The sequence below is a fragment of the Piliocolobus tephrosceles genome, chromosome 3 (assembly GCF_002776525.5).
Source record: "Piliocolobus tephrosceles isolate RC106 chromosome 3, ASM277652v3, whole genome shotgun sequence".
NCBI lineage: Eukaryota > Metazoa > Chordata > Mammalia > Primates > Cercopithecidae > Piliocolobus > Piliocolobus tephrosceles.
Window position 1 is genome coordinate 176,289,204 of NC_045436.1, and position 20,206 is coordinate 176,309,409.

Below are 20,206 nucleotides of genomic sequence, written 5' to 3' on the forward strand. Positions count from 1 at the left end.
TTAATATGTTCAAATACATTCTGAATTTCCAAAAAGGACGGTTTTTGCAAATAACCTGATTGCAGAGACTCTCTTCATAGAGTTTTTTGAGAGTAGTTTTCAAAAAAGATGATTTAGGAAATGCTCCTCTACAAAATTTAACAGAAAAATTTTTCAAAAGTAACTGTGTTATCAATCTTTTCAATTGTTCAGGTTACTACAACTGAGTCATAAAACTTAGTGCCTTGAAACAGTGAGATTTATTACTGATCAGTGTTTCTGGGGTCAGGAATTTGGGAACACCTTGGCTGGGTGGTTCTGGCTCTGCATGTCTCAGGAGGATGCAGTTAGAAGGCAACTAGGGCTGCAGTCATCTGAAGGGTTGACCAGGGCTGGAGGGTTCACTTCCAAGGAGGTCACACACATGGCTAGCAAGTTGGTGCTTGCTGGGAGCCTCATTTCTTCTTCATGGAGCTGCATGAGTGTGTTACTGGTGCATGGCAGCTGGCTGCCTGCAGGGCTGGCAGTCTCAAAGACTTTGGTGGAAGCTTCAATGCCTTTCATGACCTTGCCTTAGAAGTCAGAAATCATGATCCTAGCCATATTCTATTGCCCAACGCATTTGCAATGGTCCACTAGGGTTCAAGGGGAAGAAACTCAGACCCCAATTTGCTTTCTCAATGGAGCAGTAATCACTTTTTAAGAAGAGCATGTGGTATGGGATATATTTGGGGGCAGTTTTCTTTGGAAAATACAATCTGCTATTCTAAGTATCAAAATATGCACAAAGATAAAGTTATAAGGATATTCACCACAGCACTGCTTATAACAACAATAACAAAATGACTTAAATGTTCATCATAATGTACCTCATTTACAGTTGGAAGATACAATGAAAGAGGAGATTCTACTTGCAATAGCCAAAACAAAACAAAAGATAGAAAACTAACAATATCAACAAAAACTTTAGAATAAACTTAAGCCCAAAGCCCATATGTAAAAAACCAAAAAAGATTTCTGAAAGACACAAAGGAAAGAAAGGACACATCATTCTTGATAGAAAAAGAAATATAAAGATGTTAGTTCTCCCTAAGTTAATTTATAAGTGTAATGTGATCTCAATTAAAAAAAAAAATCACCAGGTCCCACCCTAAAGCTGGACAAATCAACTATGAAATTCATCTGGAAATAAGCAAGAATGGTCAGAAAAAGTGTAAACAAATATTGAACTCTAGTTAACGATATGCATACGGAAGTATTTAAGGGGGAGGGCACTGTTAGAAGTTTACTCTGAAATCTATTTTAAAAAGAGGCTAAGTGAATATAGAATGATAGGCAGGTAAAAGAAGCATGTATAGTAAAACGCAAATGCTCAAATCTAGGGTACAGGTATAGGGGTGTTCACTGCAAAATTCAATTCTGCCGTATGTTTGAAAAGATTTATAATGAAAACATCATGGAGATTAGGAAGGGGAGGGAATAATAGCCAAGAAAACCCTAAAAACCCAAGTGTGGTATTAGGGCATGAAAAGATTGACAGACCAATGAATAGATATAAAATTCAAAACCGGACTCAATTGCATATGTGTATTTAATATATGATATGGTTTGATAAGTTGCACTGGGATAACTGGTAGTTATATGAAAGAAAAAATGTTTTCCCTTTCCCTACACTGTACACCAAGGTAAATTCCAAATGCATCAGAGATATACACATAAAAAAATGAACCACACATAAAAAATTGAACCACACATGTGAAAAAAAAATGGGTGAACCAGGTGTGGTGGCTCACCCCTGTAATGTCAGCACTTTGGGAGGCCGAGGAGGGCGGATCACTTGAGGTCTGAGGCCAGCCTGGCCAATATGGTGAAAGCTTGTCTCTACTAAAAATACAAAAATTAGCTGGGCGTGGTGGCACACACCTGTAGTCCCAGCTACTCAGCAGGCTGAGGTGGGAGAATTGCTTATACCTGGGAGGTGGAGGTTTGCAATGAGCCGAGATCACCCACTGCACTCCAGCCTGGGCGACAGAGGGAGAGTCCATCTCAAAACAAAACAAAACAAAACAAAGCACCATGAGTGGTGGGGGATGTTGATGGTGGTGAAGGCTATTGGTGGCGAAGGCTATTAGTGTACTGGCGGGTGGGGGGACATTGAAGGGGGTATATGGGAACTCTTGGTACTTTTTGCTCAATTTTGCTATGAACCTAAAAACTGCTCTTAAAATAACAAGTTTATTAAAACAAACAAACAAACAAACCCACCATAGGTAAAGTAAAAAGAGAAAAAGACCAACAGCTCTATAGTAAACTAGGCAAGAAAGTACACACAAATGTAAATGGCTTTTAAACACATGAAAAATGCTCAGTCTTCCTCATAAGATGATGCATATCAACAACTACACTGTGTCATTTTTTCTTGCCTACTGGGACTGGTGAAAACACCCAAATGTGAAGACATACTGGGTGGGTCAGGCTGTGAAGTAGGGCACTTCTGTATATTGATGGTGAGCGTGCCAAACAGTATGACTCCTATGGAGGGGACCTTGGTAATATCCTGCAAATTAACATGTATTTAATTTCTAATCCAGCAATCCCACTTACAGGACTCTATCCCAAAGATATAATGATAATATGAAAAGGTTATTGATTATAGCAACTTTGTAATTCAATTTTAATATGGCGAAGGCCTAGGAAAAATCCACATGTCCATCAACATGGAACTGGTGGAAGACACTCTGCAGTACTATGGAGCTGTAAAACAGAATGTATACCTTTATATAGTGCTCTAGAGCAATCAAACAAGATGGGAAAAAGCATGTACAGAAGGGATCTTCCTTAATCTGACAAACATACAAAATCTACAGTGAGCATCATACTTTATGATAAAAGCCTAAGTGTTTTCCCTAGGATGAGGAACAAGGTAAGGACCTGGTAGATGTGAACAACAGAGGAAGAGAAAACAATTACAAAATCATTTTATGAGGCCAGTATTACCCAGATTCAGAGACCTATGAAGATATTACAAGAAAATTAGATACATATCTTCATGAACATAAAAGCACCCTTAATACAAGCAAACTGATTTTAGCAATATATAAAGACAATAATGTATCATGACCAAATGGGGTTTAACCCAGGAATACAAAGTTGGCTTAACATTTGAAAATCGATCAATGTAATACATCCCCTTAACAAAAAAAGAAAAAAGCCTACATGATCATTGCATTAGATGTAGAAAAAGCATTTGAAAAAGTCAAGATACCCTGATGATAAAAACTTTCAGCAAACTAGGAAAATAAGGTATGCAATAAAGGGATGACTCAGCAGGTATGTGGTGTTCAAATTCTGCACATTCCAAGGAAAAAACTGGCCCTTGCTTGGCTCCTGGGAGATAACCTCTAAGCTCCTAGAATATCTTGTCTGATGACAGTATCCTTGTATAGCTGGGGACATTCCAGATAGTTTATGCTAACAGTGTGATTTATGACTGGGGGCCTGGGCCACTGTATCAGTGCACAGCAGACACACTTGATGGCAATTGAAGAAATGAGGGCTGCCATGTGGAGGTTGCTTGGTGGGAGGATGGCTAAGTGAAGGTGCCATATAAACTACATTCTTTTTACAAGCAGTAGTGGTTCTCCTGTGCAGCCCACTGCCACTGGACTGCTCTATAAATAAGTTCCCCCAAACAAACTCTGTTCTGTTTGTTGGCTTGGGGTCTCTTCTTCAGCCTCTCTGAACCAAGTGCCATCCCCGCTGAAGTTAACAGGGGTCTGACATGACAATCAGTTTGACCTCTGGAGGGGCTGGCGACTGAGTTAACTATGGACTGCTATGCTAGCACTTCACATCTACATCACTGACCCCCAGTGAAAACCCTGAACACCAGGGCTCAGGTGAGCTTCCCTGATTGACAATACATGGTGACACAGGTATTGGGAGTCACATATTGGGAGAATTAAGTGCATCCACACTATTCCACTGGGAGACGACAGCTAGAAGCTTGTACCTGGTCTCTCCTAACTTTGTCCCATGCTCCCTTTAGCTTTGGTGATTTTAATCTGTATTCTTTCACTATAATATACTGTAACTGTGAGTATAATAGCGTTTCTGAGTTCTGTGAATTCTTTTAGGAAATCCCTCAATAAGAAAGGAAATTTCCTTAACCTGATAAAGAACAGCTACATAATACCTACTTCTGTGATATACACATAAAAAAATGAACCACAAATGTGAAAAACAAACAAACAAACAAACAAACATGGGTGCACTGGGTGCAGTGGCTCATGCCTGTAATCCCAACACTTCATACTTAATGATGAAGTATTAAGTCCTTGTCCCTTAATCAAGAGCAAGGAAAAGATGTCCATCCTGAACACTTCTATTCAATATGGTACCAGAGGTCCAGGCCCTAGCCAGTGCAATAAAACAAGAAAGGAACAAGAAATAAAAGGCATAAAGATTAAAAGGCAAAACTACTGTTATTCACATACGGTATGATTATGTATGTAGAAAATTGATACAATTTACAAAAAAAGGCCAAGTGCGGTGGCTCATGCCTGTAATCCCAGCACTTTAGGAGGCTGAGGCAGGTGGATCACCTGAGGTGAGGTCAGGAGATCAAGAACAACCTGGCCAACGAGGTAAAATCTTGTCTCTACTAAAATACAAAAATTATCTGGGCATGGTGGCAGGTGCCTGTAATCCCAGCTACTCAGGAGGCTGAGGCAGGAGAATTGCTTGAACCCAGGAGGCAGAGGTTGCAGTGAGCCAAGATGGAGCCACTGCACTCCAGCCTGGGCAACAAGAATGAAACTCTGTCTCAACAACAACAACAACAACAACAACAACAACAAGAATTTACAAAAAAAGCTACTAGAACTACATGTGAATTACTCACAGTTGTAGACAGATCAATATACAAAAATTAATTGTATTTCTATATACTAGCAATGAGAAACTGGAAAATAACATTAACAAAATGGTATCATTTACAATAGAATAAAAAAATCCAGGAATAAATCTAACAAAAGATGAGCAAGACATCTACATTGAAAATAACAAAATATTGCTGAGAAAAAGAAATTTAAAAATAAAGTCAAAGACAGAAATAAATGCAAAGATATACTATGTTTGTGGATAGATGTTAAGATGCCCATTCTTCCCAGACTGATCTATAGTTTCAACATAATCCCTATAAACATCCTGGCAGATTTTCTGAAGAAATTGAAAAGGTGATTCTAAAGTTGATATGAAAATACACAAAAATCTAAAATAGCAAAAAAAGTACTGAAAAATTAGAAATCTGAAGGATTTACAACTAGCTGATTCCAAGACTTATGATAAAACCACAGTAATCAAGACAGTGTGGCAGTAGAATAAGGACAATCAGACCAATGATACTGAACAGAGTCCAGAAGCAGACATATACATGTTTTGGTCAACTGACTTTTGATGATAATGCCAGGTCAATTCAGTGAGAAAAAGAAAGTGTTTTAAACAAACATTGATAAAATAGATAGATATTTATATACAATAAAATAAACCTCAACCCCAGACATTTATATGTAGAATAAAATAAACCTCAACCCCATCTCATTCTATCAAAAAGTTGGTCTGAGACAGATGATAGACGTAAATAAACATACCACCCAGAATCATAAAGCTTCTAGAAGAAAACATAAAAGAATATCTTTGTGACCTTGGGGTAGACAAACTAAAAATTAATAAAAATCAACTTCCTCAAATTTAAACATTTCTGCTCACCAAAAGACATCATTAAGAAAATAAATAAACCATAGAATAGGAACAAATATTTGCAGCATATATCTCAGGACGTGTATGCAGAATATACAAAGAACTCCTATACAAATCAACAGCCAAACAATCCTCCAATACAGAAATGAGTAAAAAACTTCAACAGATACTTCACAGGAAGAAAATGAATGGTCAATCAACACATGAAAATGTGATTAACAATATTAGTCAGTGAGGAAATGCAAAGTAAACCCACAATGAAATACCACTCCACATCCAGTAGAATGGCTAGAAAAAATGGCCAACGCCAATCCTGCCACGTGGAGGAAATGTAACTTTCACACACTGCTGGACAGTGTGTCAAATGGTGCTATCACTTTGGAAAACTTAAGACAGTTTCTTACTAAGTCTCTACTATGACAACCCACTTTTAGGTTGTTTACCCAAAAGAAATGAAAAGATAGGTCCACACAAAGGCCTATAAAAGAATGTTTACAGCAGCCTTATCCATTACAGCCAAAAAAATGGGAACACTTAAATGTCCACCAACAGGATGGATAAGCCAGTGGAGGTACTTTGATGCAATGCAACACCGTTCAGCAATGAAGAAGAACACAGCAAGGGTAAGTCTCAAACAAATGTGGTAAGCAAAGGAAACAAAGCCAGTTAAAAACATAACTTAAAAGAGAAACTTATTTAAAGATAAACTGAGGATTTGCTCCATGTTTGACACTAGGTATATACATACGCTTATTAAATTTAGCATCTGTGACTTAATATTTTACCTCAAATATTAGTTTGTGGGATGCAGGAATTGAGCAACCTGACACATGAGCAAATTTTTAAACTAGCTTGACAAGATACTCATCTGCCAGAATGTTCAGATTTTTTTCCAGTTACTAAACGACAAATAACAATTTTTCTTAGCCTGTTTTCCCACCTATAAAATGGGGCTCTGACTATCTTTCTTGTTAGAGTTACTGGTTTATACGTAAGTGCTTACTCAGCACAGTCTACATCACATAATAAGAGCTCAAAAATTAGCTATTACTACAACGATTACACTACTGCTGCTGCTGCTATTATTACTGTGAAATAACAAAAGGCAGAATGGTTTAATATGACAATTTTTTTGTGAAATCTTAAAGCAATATACATTTTTTTCCTCTGACAAGATGCAGACCAATGGAGGAACAGAAAGAAAATTGCTGAAACAACCCACAAATAATGCAAATAATTCAGAGAAAAGAGTACACTGGTACAATCTGTACAAGGGACTTGGCAGGGTCTTCAGTGCTGGCCCAACTAGCTACTGATCTTCTGGCTGTCACTATGGAGGGGGAAGGAGCCTTGACAGAGCAGCAGGGGAGTGGTCTGGGGTGGTGACCAAAGGCTACTTGAGTGGTGGGGGGCTTTCTCCTTGGTCACATTGCACAGTAGACTGACCTGATGCCCTCCAAGGCTGTTCTGGCTGTCAGATTACTCCAGCAATTCCACAAATCCCATGACAGTCTAGAGGTGAGAGTCCTTAAACCACTGGTTGACTGGCTGCCTTGAAAAAGACACATTTACAATGGGACTTGGAGAAAACAAAGGGCTTAAATTCTAGAATGACACTATTTTTAATGTGGTCTTGGATGGGTTTTATTTTATCCTTTTTTTTTTTTTTTTTTGACAGAGTCTCACTCCATCACCCAGGCTGGAGTGCAGTGGCACGTTCTCAACTCACCACAACCTCTACCTTCGAGGCTCAAACGATTCTTGTGCCTCAGCCTCCCAAGTAGCTGGAATTACAGGTGTGCACCACTATACCAAGCTAATTTTTGTATTTTTAGTGGAGACGGTGTTTCACCATGTTGACCAGGCTGGTCTCAAACTCCTGATCTTAAGTGATCCACCTGCCTCGGCCTCCCAAAGTACTGGGATTATAGGCATGAGCCACCACACCCAGCCAATTTTATTCTCTTTGTCTAAGTTTTCTTCATCTGCAAAATGGAGAAAATACCACCTTTCTCAAAGAGTTATTTCGAAGATTAAATGAGATCACTCATGAGAAAGTGCCTGGCATGAAGCCTGGCACACAGTAGGTGCTCCTCTGGTTTACCACCTAACCTCTAGGCCTTGGTTTTCTTAACTGTAAAATGGCTTTCAGTATCTTTCATTCCAACCCAACACCCCAGGGTTCATTCTGGCTTTATCCCTTTCATTCTTCTGAGTGAGAAACCTGGCTTCCAATATCCTTCCAACAATATCTACTACTAAAGTTGTTGCAAATGCTAAAAAAGTAGTAAACCACACTAAAAAAGTAGTAGACCAAAAAAAAGTACCTTATGAAAAATATTATTACATTACTTCCATTTCTCCCTTGGACCCCATTTTTTTTTTTTTTTAAGATAAGATCGCACTCTGTTGCCCAGGCTAGAGTGTAGTGTTGTGATCATAGTTCACTGCAGCCTTGAACTCTTGGGCTTAGGTGATCCTCCCACCTCTGCCTCCTGAGAAGCTGGGACTATAGGTGCATGTCACCACACCCAGCTAATTTTTAAATTTTTTGTAGAGACGGGGTCTCACTATGTTGCCCAGGTTGATCTTAAACTCCTGGCCTCAAGCAATCCTCCCACCTTGGCCTCCCAAAATGCTGGGATTATAGGTGTGAGCCACTGTGTGCAGCCCCCCACTCTATTTTGACCGGTTATCTCAATAATATCCTTTATAACAAGAGCATCACACATTGCTCCTAACTAGTACTTCTCTTCAGTCTCCTTTGTTTGGAACAGCTCTTCGGTCTCCTTGAGTTTCACGACCTCAACACACAACCATGTGTCACTTCTGTAAGGATCTCTGAATTTGAGTTTGATGTTTCCTCGCAGTTGGATTCAAGTCTTGCTTCTTTGGCAGAAATCACAAAAGTGATGCTTTCTTCTCGCTGCATCCTACTAGGTTGTGTGTTTTACTTTGCCCACTTGATGAAGGTGGTGACTGCCAGGTTTCCCCGCTGTCAAAAGCTGTCAAGTTATTCTCTAGCTGTCAAGTTATTCTCTTCCGCTTTGTAGTAAGTACTAGGGGGAGGAGTGCTTTGACACTATGTATCAATTTCAATCTTTCAATTTATTCATTTACTTACTCCTATTTAGATGGATTCATAATGTCCTATCTCATTGAACGGGTTATAAGGTGCTACTGTCATTTATTTTTATGCTTAAGTTATCTCTAATTTGGCCAGTAGATGCCGCTTCAAATTGATGGCTGTGTCCTTTAGACATGTCCTAACATTCTGAGCCCTTCCTTGTTCCAGGTTTATTTTATATGTTCCCTGCTCCAGTTTAAGAGTCAGTCATTTCTCTAAGAGGCCTAGCTCCCAGAAGGTGAAATTGGTATTTAGAAGACAAGATCTGAGTGCTAACTATGCTTATTGCTATTACAGTGTCACTGTTTCCAGGCCTTCTCAGTGGCCAGAGCAAGAAAATACATGCATGCATTTTCATACACGTGTATAAATGTGTATATATACACACATTTACAACCACAGGTACTTCTGTATTGATCTTTGGAAATTGAAAACTGTGAATTCATGCCAGTATCTTTCATTTCCACCCAAGACCACAGACAGGGCTTTTCCCCTTTCACTTCTCCTACAGTGAGAAACCTAGCTTTCAATATCCTCCTTTATTTATTTAGAGACAGTGTCTCACTCTGTTGCTCAGGTTGGAGTGCAGTGGCTCAATATCAGCTCATTGCCACTTGCGCCTCCTGAGTCAAGCGATTCTGGTGCCTCAGTCTCCCAAGTGGCTGGGACTACAGGTCATGCTAATTTTTCTTTTAGTAGAGACAGGGTTTTACCATATTGCCCAGTCTGGTCCCAAACCCTGGCCTCAAGCAATTCAACTGCCTCGGCCTCCCAAAATGCTGGGATTACAGGCGTGAGCCACCACACCCAGCCGCCTCCTTTATTTATTATTTTGTCTGTTCTCCTAAATGTAACCACCCACCTCTAATACCCCACTCCATTCCTCTCCAGCACGGATCAGTCCCTCTCCTGACTTAGGCTATAACTGCCCATGCTAAGCCACCTTCTCCTCCCTGCTTGGGTCAGGCACCCTGCCCTGGAAAACTGCTACTCCCCACCACTGCAGACGCCCACCTTACCCTTGCCTCACTGCATGGCTTCAGGACTGACTTCTTCAAGAAGTCAAAGGGCTTCACTGACTTTTAAATAAAGGACTCCTTTAATGTCTGTCATCCTTTGTGTCCAGAGGATGCTAATGTATGAGTTTCCAATTTAAAATGAATCAAAAAAAAAAAAAAAAAAAAAAAAGAATCAAAGACTTCAGTGCAGCAGACTCAAAGTTGAGTGCCTTTCTTTTTTTAAGTGATGAAAACATATTCTAATTATATACAGAATGTCTACTAAAGTCCTCAGGGAAATTACACATTAACTAGTTGAAGCCAATTTGGGGGAAAGAAAGGAATTTTTAAAAAGCCATCAGAAAGATCAGTTTATGCCCATGATTTATTTAAACTGATTTCTCTAACTGAAGGCTGAACATTTCAGAACTGCAATCAAACAATTTCTACCTGGCCAGCATCTGTTTCCAGGTCCCTTATTTGGAAACCCTCAGGTTTCTATTTAAAATTTAAAAAGAACACAAAGAGATAGAAGAAAGGAAGAGAGACAGGTTTTTCAGTTTTGAGACAAGAAAATATGTGGGAGGTTTTTGCAAACCTTAAATACAGCCTGCTACAGTCATTAGACAAAAGTAATTGTTTCAGATTTCAGTGTGGCTCTTATACAGCCGTACCTTGTTTCAGTATGCCTTGCTTTACTGCACTCTGCAGATACTGCATTTTTCATTTGTTTTTACAAATGGAGGGTTTGTGGCAACACTGCATGGAGCAAATCTACTGACGCCATGTTTCCAACAACATGTACTCACTTTGTGTCTCTGTGTCACATTTTGGTAATTCTCAAAATACTTCAAACTTTTTCATTATTATTATATTTCTATGATCTGTGATCAGTAATCTCTGATGTGACTTTTGGAACTGTTTTTGGAGTGCCCAAAGCCCGTTCACATAAGATGGCATACTTTTTAAGCGTTGTGTGTGCTCTGAGTGCTTCCTGGCCCAGTTGTTCCCAACTCTCTCCCTCTCCTCGGGCCTCCCTATTCCAGGAGACATAATCCAGGCCAATGAATAAGCCAGCAACGGCCTCTAAGTGTTCAAGTGAAAGAAGAGTTGCATGTCACTCACTTGAAGTCAGAAGCTAGAAATTATGAATCTTAGGAAGAAGACAGGTCAAAAGCCGAGATAGGCTAAAAGTTAGACCTCTTGTGCCAGTCCGTCAGTCAAGCTGTGAATGCAAAGGAAAAGTTACTAAAGGAAATTAAAGCGCTACTCCAGTGAATATCCAAATGATAAGAAAGCAAAACAGCCTTATTGCTGATGGGAGAAAGTGTGAGTGGTCTGGAGAGATGAAATCAGTCACAACATTCCCTTAAGCCAAAGTCTAATTCAGCGCAAGGCCCTAACTAACTCTCTTTGATTCTGTGAAGGCTAAGAAAGGTGAGGAAGCTGCATAAGAAAAGTTGGAAGCTAGCAGAGGTTGGTTCGTGACATTTAAAAAAAGTCAATTCCATAATGTAAAAGTGCAAGGTAAAATAGCAAGTGCTGACACAGAAGCCGCAATAAGTTATCCAGAAGATCTAACTAAGATAATTGATCAAAGTGGCTATACTAAACAACAGATTTTCAATTTACATAAAACAGCCTTCTATTGGAGGTAGATCCCATTTAGGACTTCCATAGCTACAGAGGAGAAGTCAATGGCTGGCTTCAATGCTTCAAAGAATAGGCTGACTTGCTTGTTAAGGGCTAATGCAGCAGATGATTTTAAGCTGAAGCCAATGCTCATTTACCATTCCAAAAATCTTGGGCATGGTGGCACATGCCTGTAGTTCTAGCTACTCAAGAGGCTAAGGTGGGAGGACTGCTTGAGCCCAGGAGTTCAAGGCTGCAGTAAGCCATGACTGCCACTGCACTCCAGCCTGGGTGGCAGAGTGAGACCCCAACTCAAAATAAACAAAAAAACCTCACATTTCACAAGGCTACAGCTGCTACAGATAGTGATTCCTCTGGCAGATCTGGGTAAAGTAAATTGAAAACCTTCTGAAAAGGATTCACCATCTTACATGCCATCAAGAACATTAGTGATTCATGGGGGGAGGTCAAAATACCAACTTTAACAGGAGTTTGGAAGAAGTGGGTTCCAACACTCATGAATACTTTTGAGGGGTTCAGGACTTCAACAGAGGAAGTCACTGCAGATGTGGTGGAAATAGCCAGAGAACTAAGATTGCAAGCAGAGCCTGAAGATGGGGCTGAACTGCTACAATCTCACGATCACACTTGAATGGATGAGGAGCTGCTTATTATGGATGAACCAAGAAAGTGGTTTCTTGAGATGGAATCTGCTCTTGGTGAAGAGACTGTGAACATTGTTGAAATAACAAGGAAGGGCTTAGAATATTGCATAAACTTGGTTGACAAAGCGGCAACAGGGTTTGAGAGGACTGACCCCAATGTTGAAAGAAGTTCTGCTATGGGTAAACAGCACTGCACACAACAGAGAAATCTTTCGTGAAAGGAAGAATCAGTTGATGCAGCAAACTTCATTGTTGTCTTATTTTAAAAACTGCTACAACCACCCCAACCTTCAGCAATCCCCACCCTAAATCAGTCAGTAGACATCAACACTGAGGCAAGGCCTTCTACCAGCAAAAAGATTACAACTCACCTAAGGCTCAGACAAACATTAGCATTTTCAGCAATAAAGTGTGTTCTGATTAAGGTATGCACATGACTTTTTTAGACATAATGCTATTGCACACTTTATAGTATAAACAAAGCTTTTATATGCACTGGGAAACCAAAATGTTTTTGTGACTTGTTTTATTGTGATATTCACTTTGTTGCTGTCTGGAACCACACCTGTGACATCTCCAAGGTATGCCTGTACTTCTTTTATGCCTCCAACAAAGGCTCTGGGTAGAAAGAAGATCCTTTGATACATAATACCATGGTACTATAATTTTAAAACTAGCTTTCAGACAAACGTATCCACTCAGGCACAGGTACCGTGAACCCCAAAAGCAGGAGATGTTTCACACTACCTCAGTGAAGCCACCTTCACCACTACTTAGTCACTCAGTCAATTTACTGGGCACATACTACATACTAGGTGACTTTCTAACCCAGTGCTACTCCAAGTGTAGTCCATGGAACAGAACCAGACCATGGACTGTCTGTTACTGGTCTGCTACAAGGTAAGTACAAAAGTGAAGAGTAAGCATCTAGAAACATTTATAGCAATCTGACATTGCCATTTCATCAGTGGTCTCATTTCGCTGGACGGAGCACAGACAAGCTCAGGAGTTGTAAGACTACTGTGGTGAGTTACTGTGGCTGTGGTCCAGGCATCCCGGACCTTGAATGCCATGCTGTTTAGCCTTTGTAAGACGTGGAAGCAAGGGAGTGATAAAATCACATGTACATTTTAGTCAGACGCCTTGTGCCTAAAGGCGAGGAAAGGACAAGACGGAGGGCGTTGAATGAACTACACTGTGAAGGGTCACATCATTATTTCCCTCAAGGTCTTTCGCGCAAAGTAATTGGCACAGGTCAGCTAATGATGTGGCAGGAGACAAGGCTATACTTTGCTGTCTAAATGAGAACAATTCCCATCTGACTGATTTTAATGTGTATTTTAGTCAAGGCCTCTGCTGAGAAATAGGAACTAAGGTAGCAGCAAAAATCTCTTCTTTTTTTACTTGGGTACCTGTTAAGTCCACTTGGGATAGTGAAGGAGAAATCTGCAATCCTCTCCCAGGTGAGTGTGAGACCCAGTGACCACCACAGCATCTTGATGACAAATCACACATCATCAGAGGCCTACCTCCTCCTCCATAATATCTTGGAGCTAACTGGTTTCGCTGTGCCCCAGACCTTCAGCTCAAACTCTTCCCCAGGTCTGGACTGCTTTCTATCTAATTCACACCCAGATATTTTTCTTTTGACAGCCAACACAAATCCCATTGCTTGAGAAATCTGCTCTAATTACCCTGAGATTCAAATCTTGATTCAGCTGTGATGCTGGACAGCTAACCCAAACTTGCTGAGCCCCAATATCCTAATTCAGAAAATGAAATACTAATATTTATTGATATGGTGGCTTTTTGAGGATTAATGAAATAAAATAATATACTGCCTGGCACATGGTAAATGCTTAATGGTAGATAATATTAATAGTACAAATTAACATTTATTAACTCACTGTAAGTGTTTTATCTGTATCTTCATTTTGTTCTCACAACAACACTACAAGTTAGGTACTATTAGTTTTCCCATTTTATAGGTAAGGAAACAAAAGCACAGAAAAGTTAAGCAATCTGCTCAAAGGCACATAGTTTGAAAGTGGCAGAGTCAGGATTCAAACACAGGCTGTCTGGCTGCAGAGTCTGGCTCCTAGGCACCATACTATGCCACCTGATCATACCATTTCCCCCTCTGAGCTTACTACCGACTTTGCTAATTACGACATATCCTGATTAAGCTAATTTTTCATGTTTAATAGCAACCCAGTCTGCCTTTAAGCTCCCTAAGTGCAAAGACTTAATCTATGGCTTCGCTCAATCTACTCTCTCAGTGCATTATATAATAGTAGCTATTGCTGACAGATAACTTGACTGATCTGCTTACTATCTTCCATAAATGCTTCTATTTGTTGGCATTAACAATTTCATATCTGTTTCACAAATGTGCAGAAAAGGGTTCACATAGTAGGCCTGAGACTGCTATCCTTAGAAAGGCCTGCTTGCAAGGTTAACCCTTGCCTGGTGTCTGAGAAGTTGGACTTTGGCAGAATTCATGCCATCCTAATTGATAAAAACAGGTCACCGTGCCTGAACTGTTTTGCAAAAAAAATGCAGTTTTAATGCAGTTCAGTGCTGTACATCTGCTTTCCTCCTGGGAGTCTAGAGTTTTGGTACATGCCAGGCGTGAGGTGTCTATGTGACCAACCCCTAGCAGAATTCTTGGGCAGTGAGTCACTAATGAGCTTCCCTGGTAGACAACAGTTCACATGCTGTCATAGGTCACACGCTGTGCGACTCCACTGGCAGAGGACTCTTAGAAGCTCATGACTGGTTTCCCCTGGACTTTTGTCTCACGTGCCTTTTCCTTTGCTGTTTTGCTTCGTATCCTTTCAGTGTGACAAATCATAGACAGGAGCAGGACTGTATGTTGAGTCCTGTGAGACCTCCAAGTGACTCCTAGAACCAGAGAGTAGTGCTAGGGACCCCTGACACAGTAAGAATTTAAAACATGTAGGCCGAGCATGGTGGCTCATGCCTGTAATCCAGCACTTTGGGAAGCCAAGGCAGGAGGATTGCTTGAGTCCCGGAGTTTGACACCAGCCTGGGCAACATAGTGACATCCCACCTCTATAAAATAAAATTTAAAAATAGGTAGACATGGTGGCACATGCCTGTAATCCCAGCTACTTGGATGGCTAAGGTGGGAGGATTGTTTGAGCCCAGGAGGTCATGCCACTGCACTCCAGCCTGGGAGATAGGGTGAGACCCTGACTCAAAAATAAATAAATAAATAAATATGTCTCCAAACATCATGTGATGCTATCTTCTGTAGGAACATCCTAAAACATTTCCAAAATTAGTCTAGAAATGGTCCAGGTTTGGACATTTGTTCACTGATATATTCAATCTCCAAAACTGGCCGAGCTGCAGTGGGAACAACCATGAGGACACAGCTCTTGCATTCCAGATGCTCACGTGAGCCCAGAGGGGAAGACAGGCAGGCACCACGGGAAATACAGTAGTCTGGCCCTGCTGCTTCCTGGCTGTGTGGCCTTGGATGGGTCGTTTACCCGCTGGAGAGTCACTGTCCTTACCTGCTGATGGGCCTCCTCATAGTGCCTGCACAGAACAGGTAGTGGGGCTGGAGGAAGGTGAGCACTCAGAGCACGTGGCATTGAGCAAGTCTGTCACAGGTGACCTGAGGACAGCCTCACAGTGGCCTGCCTGCTGTGCCCTAGCTCTTCTCTCAGGAATACACTTTCAGGGACAACAAGAAGGGGTATGGGGGTCAAAGAGATTGAGGTAAAATGGCTCAAAATGTGCCAGCCTCATCAGGTTATTAAGAGACAAAATGGGCAAGAGCACAGATTTTGGACCAACAGCCTGCCTGGGCTCAAACCCCAGCTATACAGCCTGTGGGATTGTGAGACCTTGGGTGAGTGGCCAAGCCTCCTGAGCCTCAATTTCCTCATTTGTAAAATGAGGGAGGAATCAGTACCTGCCTCATGAGGGTTTGTTGTGGGCTAATAAAGTGACTAGCATGGTGCCTGACACACAGTGAGTGCCCCATAGCGTTAGCTATGACATTTTGTGAAGAAGTTCAAACATTGTAAGTTGTATAGGGTAAGTGCTCTACAAACTTTAAGTGCTATTATTAGTAGTACTATTATTAAGAAACACCAATGAAAGCAATACTTACAATCTTTTCTTATCCACCACTCTTTTAACTCGGATGGCTCTCTGTTCTGAGTAAAGTTTACAGACTCCTGTTGCAGGGGAAAATACCAGAAGAAAGACTGCTTAAAACAGCTTCTCAGGCAAAGGCATCATTAAATATAATGAGACACTATAGTCTTCAGCTAGCAAAGCTAAATTCTGCATCCCATCTATTGTGAAATGCCACATTTGACCTTTAAAAGAAAATGAAATACTTTTTAAGTAATCTTCAATGAAATCCAAAACAGCAGTCCTGTGTTCCTTCACTTGCTGGGAATGTATCTCCTTGTGAGCTGTAACAGAAAAGGACAATGTTCAGGTCTTTGCATTCAGTTATCCTAAAGAGCAATTCATCAGCTTCCTCACAACACTTTCTTTATTGAGAGTATTTTTTAAAACGCAGCTATAAAACAAGTCTTGTGTCAAGACACTACATTTTTAAAAGAGTAAGATTTATTAGGCTTCACAAGACTGAAAGATTAAACCTACAGAAAAACTATAGTCAAATAATTTATGGTTTATCAGAACACTTAAGGGTAGTATTTGATGCAGCCACTTCTTGAATGTTGACCCTATCTGTGTTAATAGCATCCAATGCTCAAGCTGACCTTCAGGCAACATGTTTAAATAATTAAAATCACACACTCCTCCCTGCCTGAACCTGTGCTGCTTTTCAGCCTGTAATGCCCCATCCTCTCCCCCAGGCCACTCACATTCTGAGGGTCCCTTAGACAATGAGTCAAACTTTCCGTCTCCAGGAAACCTTCTATGACTCCTAGCCACACAGATGCCTTTCTCCTGGGATCCACCACACAGAAATGTGCTAAAAGGCCTTACCAGACCTAAAGTCTGTGCCACTGGTTTTGGTAAGACAGTGACCACTGACTGAGAGATTGAATGCCTACTGTGTGCAGGTGCTCTGCTAGCACTTTACATATGTACTGCTAGTAACTAAAATAGCAATTCCGAGTTTTCTCATTTTACACATGAAGAAATTAAGATTCAGAGGCAATAAATAGCCTGAGGTTAGATGGTTTCATATGTAAATGTAGGTTTTGTTAATATTCCTGTGTATTTTTTAGGTCTCTCAATGCATATGTATGCCCTTAAGGGTAGAGGGCATGACTAACCCAAGATTCATGTGGGGGACTCAGGAGCTCTGTGAAATTGCATATAGAATTTTGTGTATGTACATTTTTCTGGCAAGAATGCCTATTGCTTCCATCAGAGTCTCCAAGTGGTCCATCAGCATTCTAACAAAAACCTCCCAAACAGAAGTCTGTGTTGTGAGCACAACAGCATCTGGCAGCTTTGAATTCTACTTACTATTTAACGTACTCTGTATCTGCCTAAGCAAATTGAAAAAGAATCAAGAAAGAGGCGTGACTTGGGAAGCCATCTCATTGTCTCAGTGAGAATTAAACATCAATGAAAGTGAGATAATAAGCACCCTAGTGCCAGACGTGGTTCTAAGCAGGCTGTAGGAATTTAACTTAATTCTCATAACAACCCTAGGGATACATCCCCTAATTGTCTGCATTTCATTGACAAAAAAAACAAGGCCCAGGGAGATTAAGTGACTTGCAGAGGGCTATATGGCTCGGACGGGTGGAGTTGGGGTGCAACCTAGGCAGTCCTGGATCCAGAGCTCCAGAGCCTTCCTCCTAACCTTGAAGGTTTGATAGGAAAGTTTACTTGAATATTACGAGTAGAGAGCTTAAGTACCCCGGGCTGCTGTCAACCCCCATCCCACTAAATACCACACAGAACAGAGGCACGCATATGGACGTGCGCGCGCGCGCGCACGCACACACACACACACACACACACACACAATTTGTCTTCACTGTCCCTGGCCCCTAGGTAAAGTTTTGGTTCTGTTTGGAGAGGTCCTTTCCATCTCCCTGCTCCCATTAGTTTAACTTGAAAGATGCAGCCTTTTCAGTACTTTTAACAGCTTTGGTTAAAACACTGATAAGAAACAAAAGACATTTATGTTTTAAAACCTCAATCGAAATAAGAAGAGAGAATTTTAACTGGCCACACCATCTGAATCTTGTTTAACTATCTGCTATATTCATGGTTGCTCGTTTGCATCTTTCAGAGCACTTTACCTTCTGTTCGTAGTTGTTGAATTGCTTCTGAACAGGTCCTCATGAATATCTGGGCATCCTGGTCTATCTGGTCTCGTTCTGTGTCTGTCATCCTCCCATATTCAGACATGGTATGGCTAAAAAAACACAGCAAAGGAAAGGGTAGCAGCAAATGATAACATAATATAGTCTGAGTGGGATGGGAAGAGAAGAAAAGGCCTCCCTCATCAAGTGACATTTAAGCTAAGACTTGAAGGGTGAGGAGGAACAGGCCAGGTGAAAAGGTGAGAGAACCATCTAGATAGATAGATAGATAGTAGAACTAACACCTATGAAAGGTGTGTGGTAGAAAACCCTCTGGAATAGACCCAACTGACGTAAGCCAGATGGGGAGAGGGAGAGGGAGAGGGAGCGTGGAGTGAGGGCTGGAGCATAAGCTGGGCTATGAAGAATGTAGGCTCTGCTTTGAGAGCAACAGGGCAGCTACTGAGGGGTCTCACACCACACAATGACCGAATCAGAGGGTGGAGGGTGTTCCCGAAACATTTCAGGCACACTCCCACCTCAGGACCTTTACATGTGTTGGTTGTAGCCTCCTCTGGAATGTTCTTTCCCCAGATAGCTGCATCAATGGATCCCTTACTTCTTTTAGGTGTTTACTCCATGTTGCCCTCTGAATGAGACCTTCCCTAATCCTTCTTTATAAACTGTCCCTCCCTGACATTTTCTATCCCACTTCCCTTCCTCCTTCCCCACAAAGATACTTATCCCACTCTAACATTCCATATATTTTGCGTAATTATTTCTTTTCTTGCCTGTCTCTCCCCCCTAAAAATGTAAGTTCCACAAAGGCAAGGACTTCTGTTTGTTCACTGCTGTATCCCCATCATCAAGAGCAATGCCTAGCATTTTTAGTAGGCTGATCAATTAATAAATCAGTAATCAAATACTTTTGAATGAACTGAACAAATGAATGAGTTGGAGAATGTGCCTGATACACAGCTACGATTCTGCTGTCTAGTAAGTTCCTCCTGAACCAATTTTTTCCCCCACCTCAAGACAGGTAGGCATCCCTGTCCCAAAGCCTTCTCTAGGAAACTTAAGGCACAAACAAACAGGGAATACATCCATCCTGAGGACAGGCCCTTCTAAAAAAGAGAGGGGTGAGATGAGCACACAGTCCTCACTCCCAATCACCTGATAAGCATCCCCTCCTCCCTTGGAGTCACCCCTACCCCATGACCCCCACCCCACTTCCACATTTTCTGAGGGAGAGTCAAAAAGGAAACACCACAGCCTCCAGCCTCCTAGGGAATAGATGATCCTCTCTCAAGGGAACTTGAAGAGTGACATGGAATTAGTTCCTTAGGATCTTGTTCTATTAGTTACTTAGGCTTGGGATGGTAACCATGAGAGAATGGACTCCGTCCAAGGGAAGACCCAACCGTGAGACAAAAGCACCAAGCCAGCAAGCTCAATCCCCTCTCCCCAACCCCAGCCCACCCCCAATCCCAGATGAATGGCTTCCCTCTGGGGAGGAGCCAGACTAACAAGCAGAGGGGCCAAAGCCTCAGGTTCATCCCGACTAGGAACCTTCTCATTGGAAATATAGGCTAACGGGGTCAGGGACAAATGAATCAGAAAGGTACCAACTTAGTGAATAGGTACCCTGCGGACAGAAGAGACCTAGAAATGACTAGTTCCAAGAACATTAGATTAACATCCTCCTACTCTATATTTTGATTTAATAGAAACTCAGTGAAATTGAAAAGGTCTAAAGGTTAATTT

At 41.2% G+C, this 20,206-nt stretch overlaps 1 protein-coding gene across 2 annotated transcripts in view; it reads right to left on the bottom strand.

Annotated features, from left to right (window-relative positions):
• STX18 (syntaxin 18) overlaps window positions 1–20,206 on the bottom strand; it is a 123,868-nt gene that overhangs the window by 21,036 nt on the left and 82,626 nt on the right. Inside the window, exons 3-6 of one of the 2 annotated variants that reach the window (XM_026455643.1) lie at window positions 18,440–18,555; window positions 16,541–16,618; window positions 16,309–16,375; window positions 12,727–12,779 (exon numbers count right to left, since the gene is read on the bottom strand). In XM_026455643.1, coding sequence (XP_026311428.1) covers window positions 12,727–12,779; window positions 16,309–16,375; window positions 16,541–16,618; window positions 18,440–18,555 — 314 coding nt within the window. The remainder of the gene's footprint in view (window positions 1–12,726; window positions 12,780–16,308; window positions 16,376–16,540; window positions 16,619–18,439; window positions 18,556–20,206) is intronic. The other variant, XM_023206893.2, reaches the window with a different exon arrangement.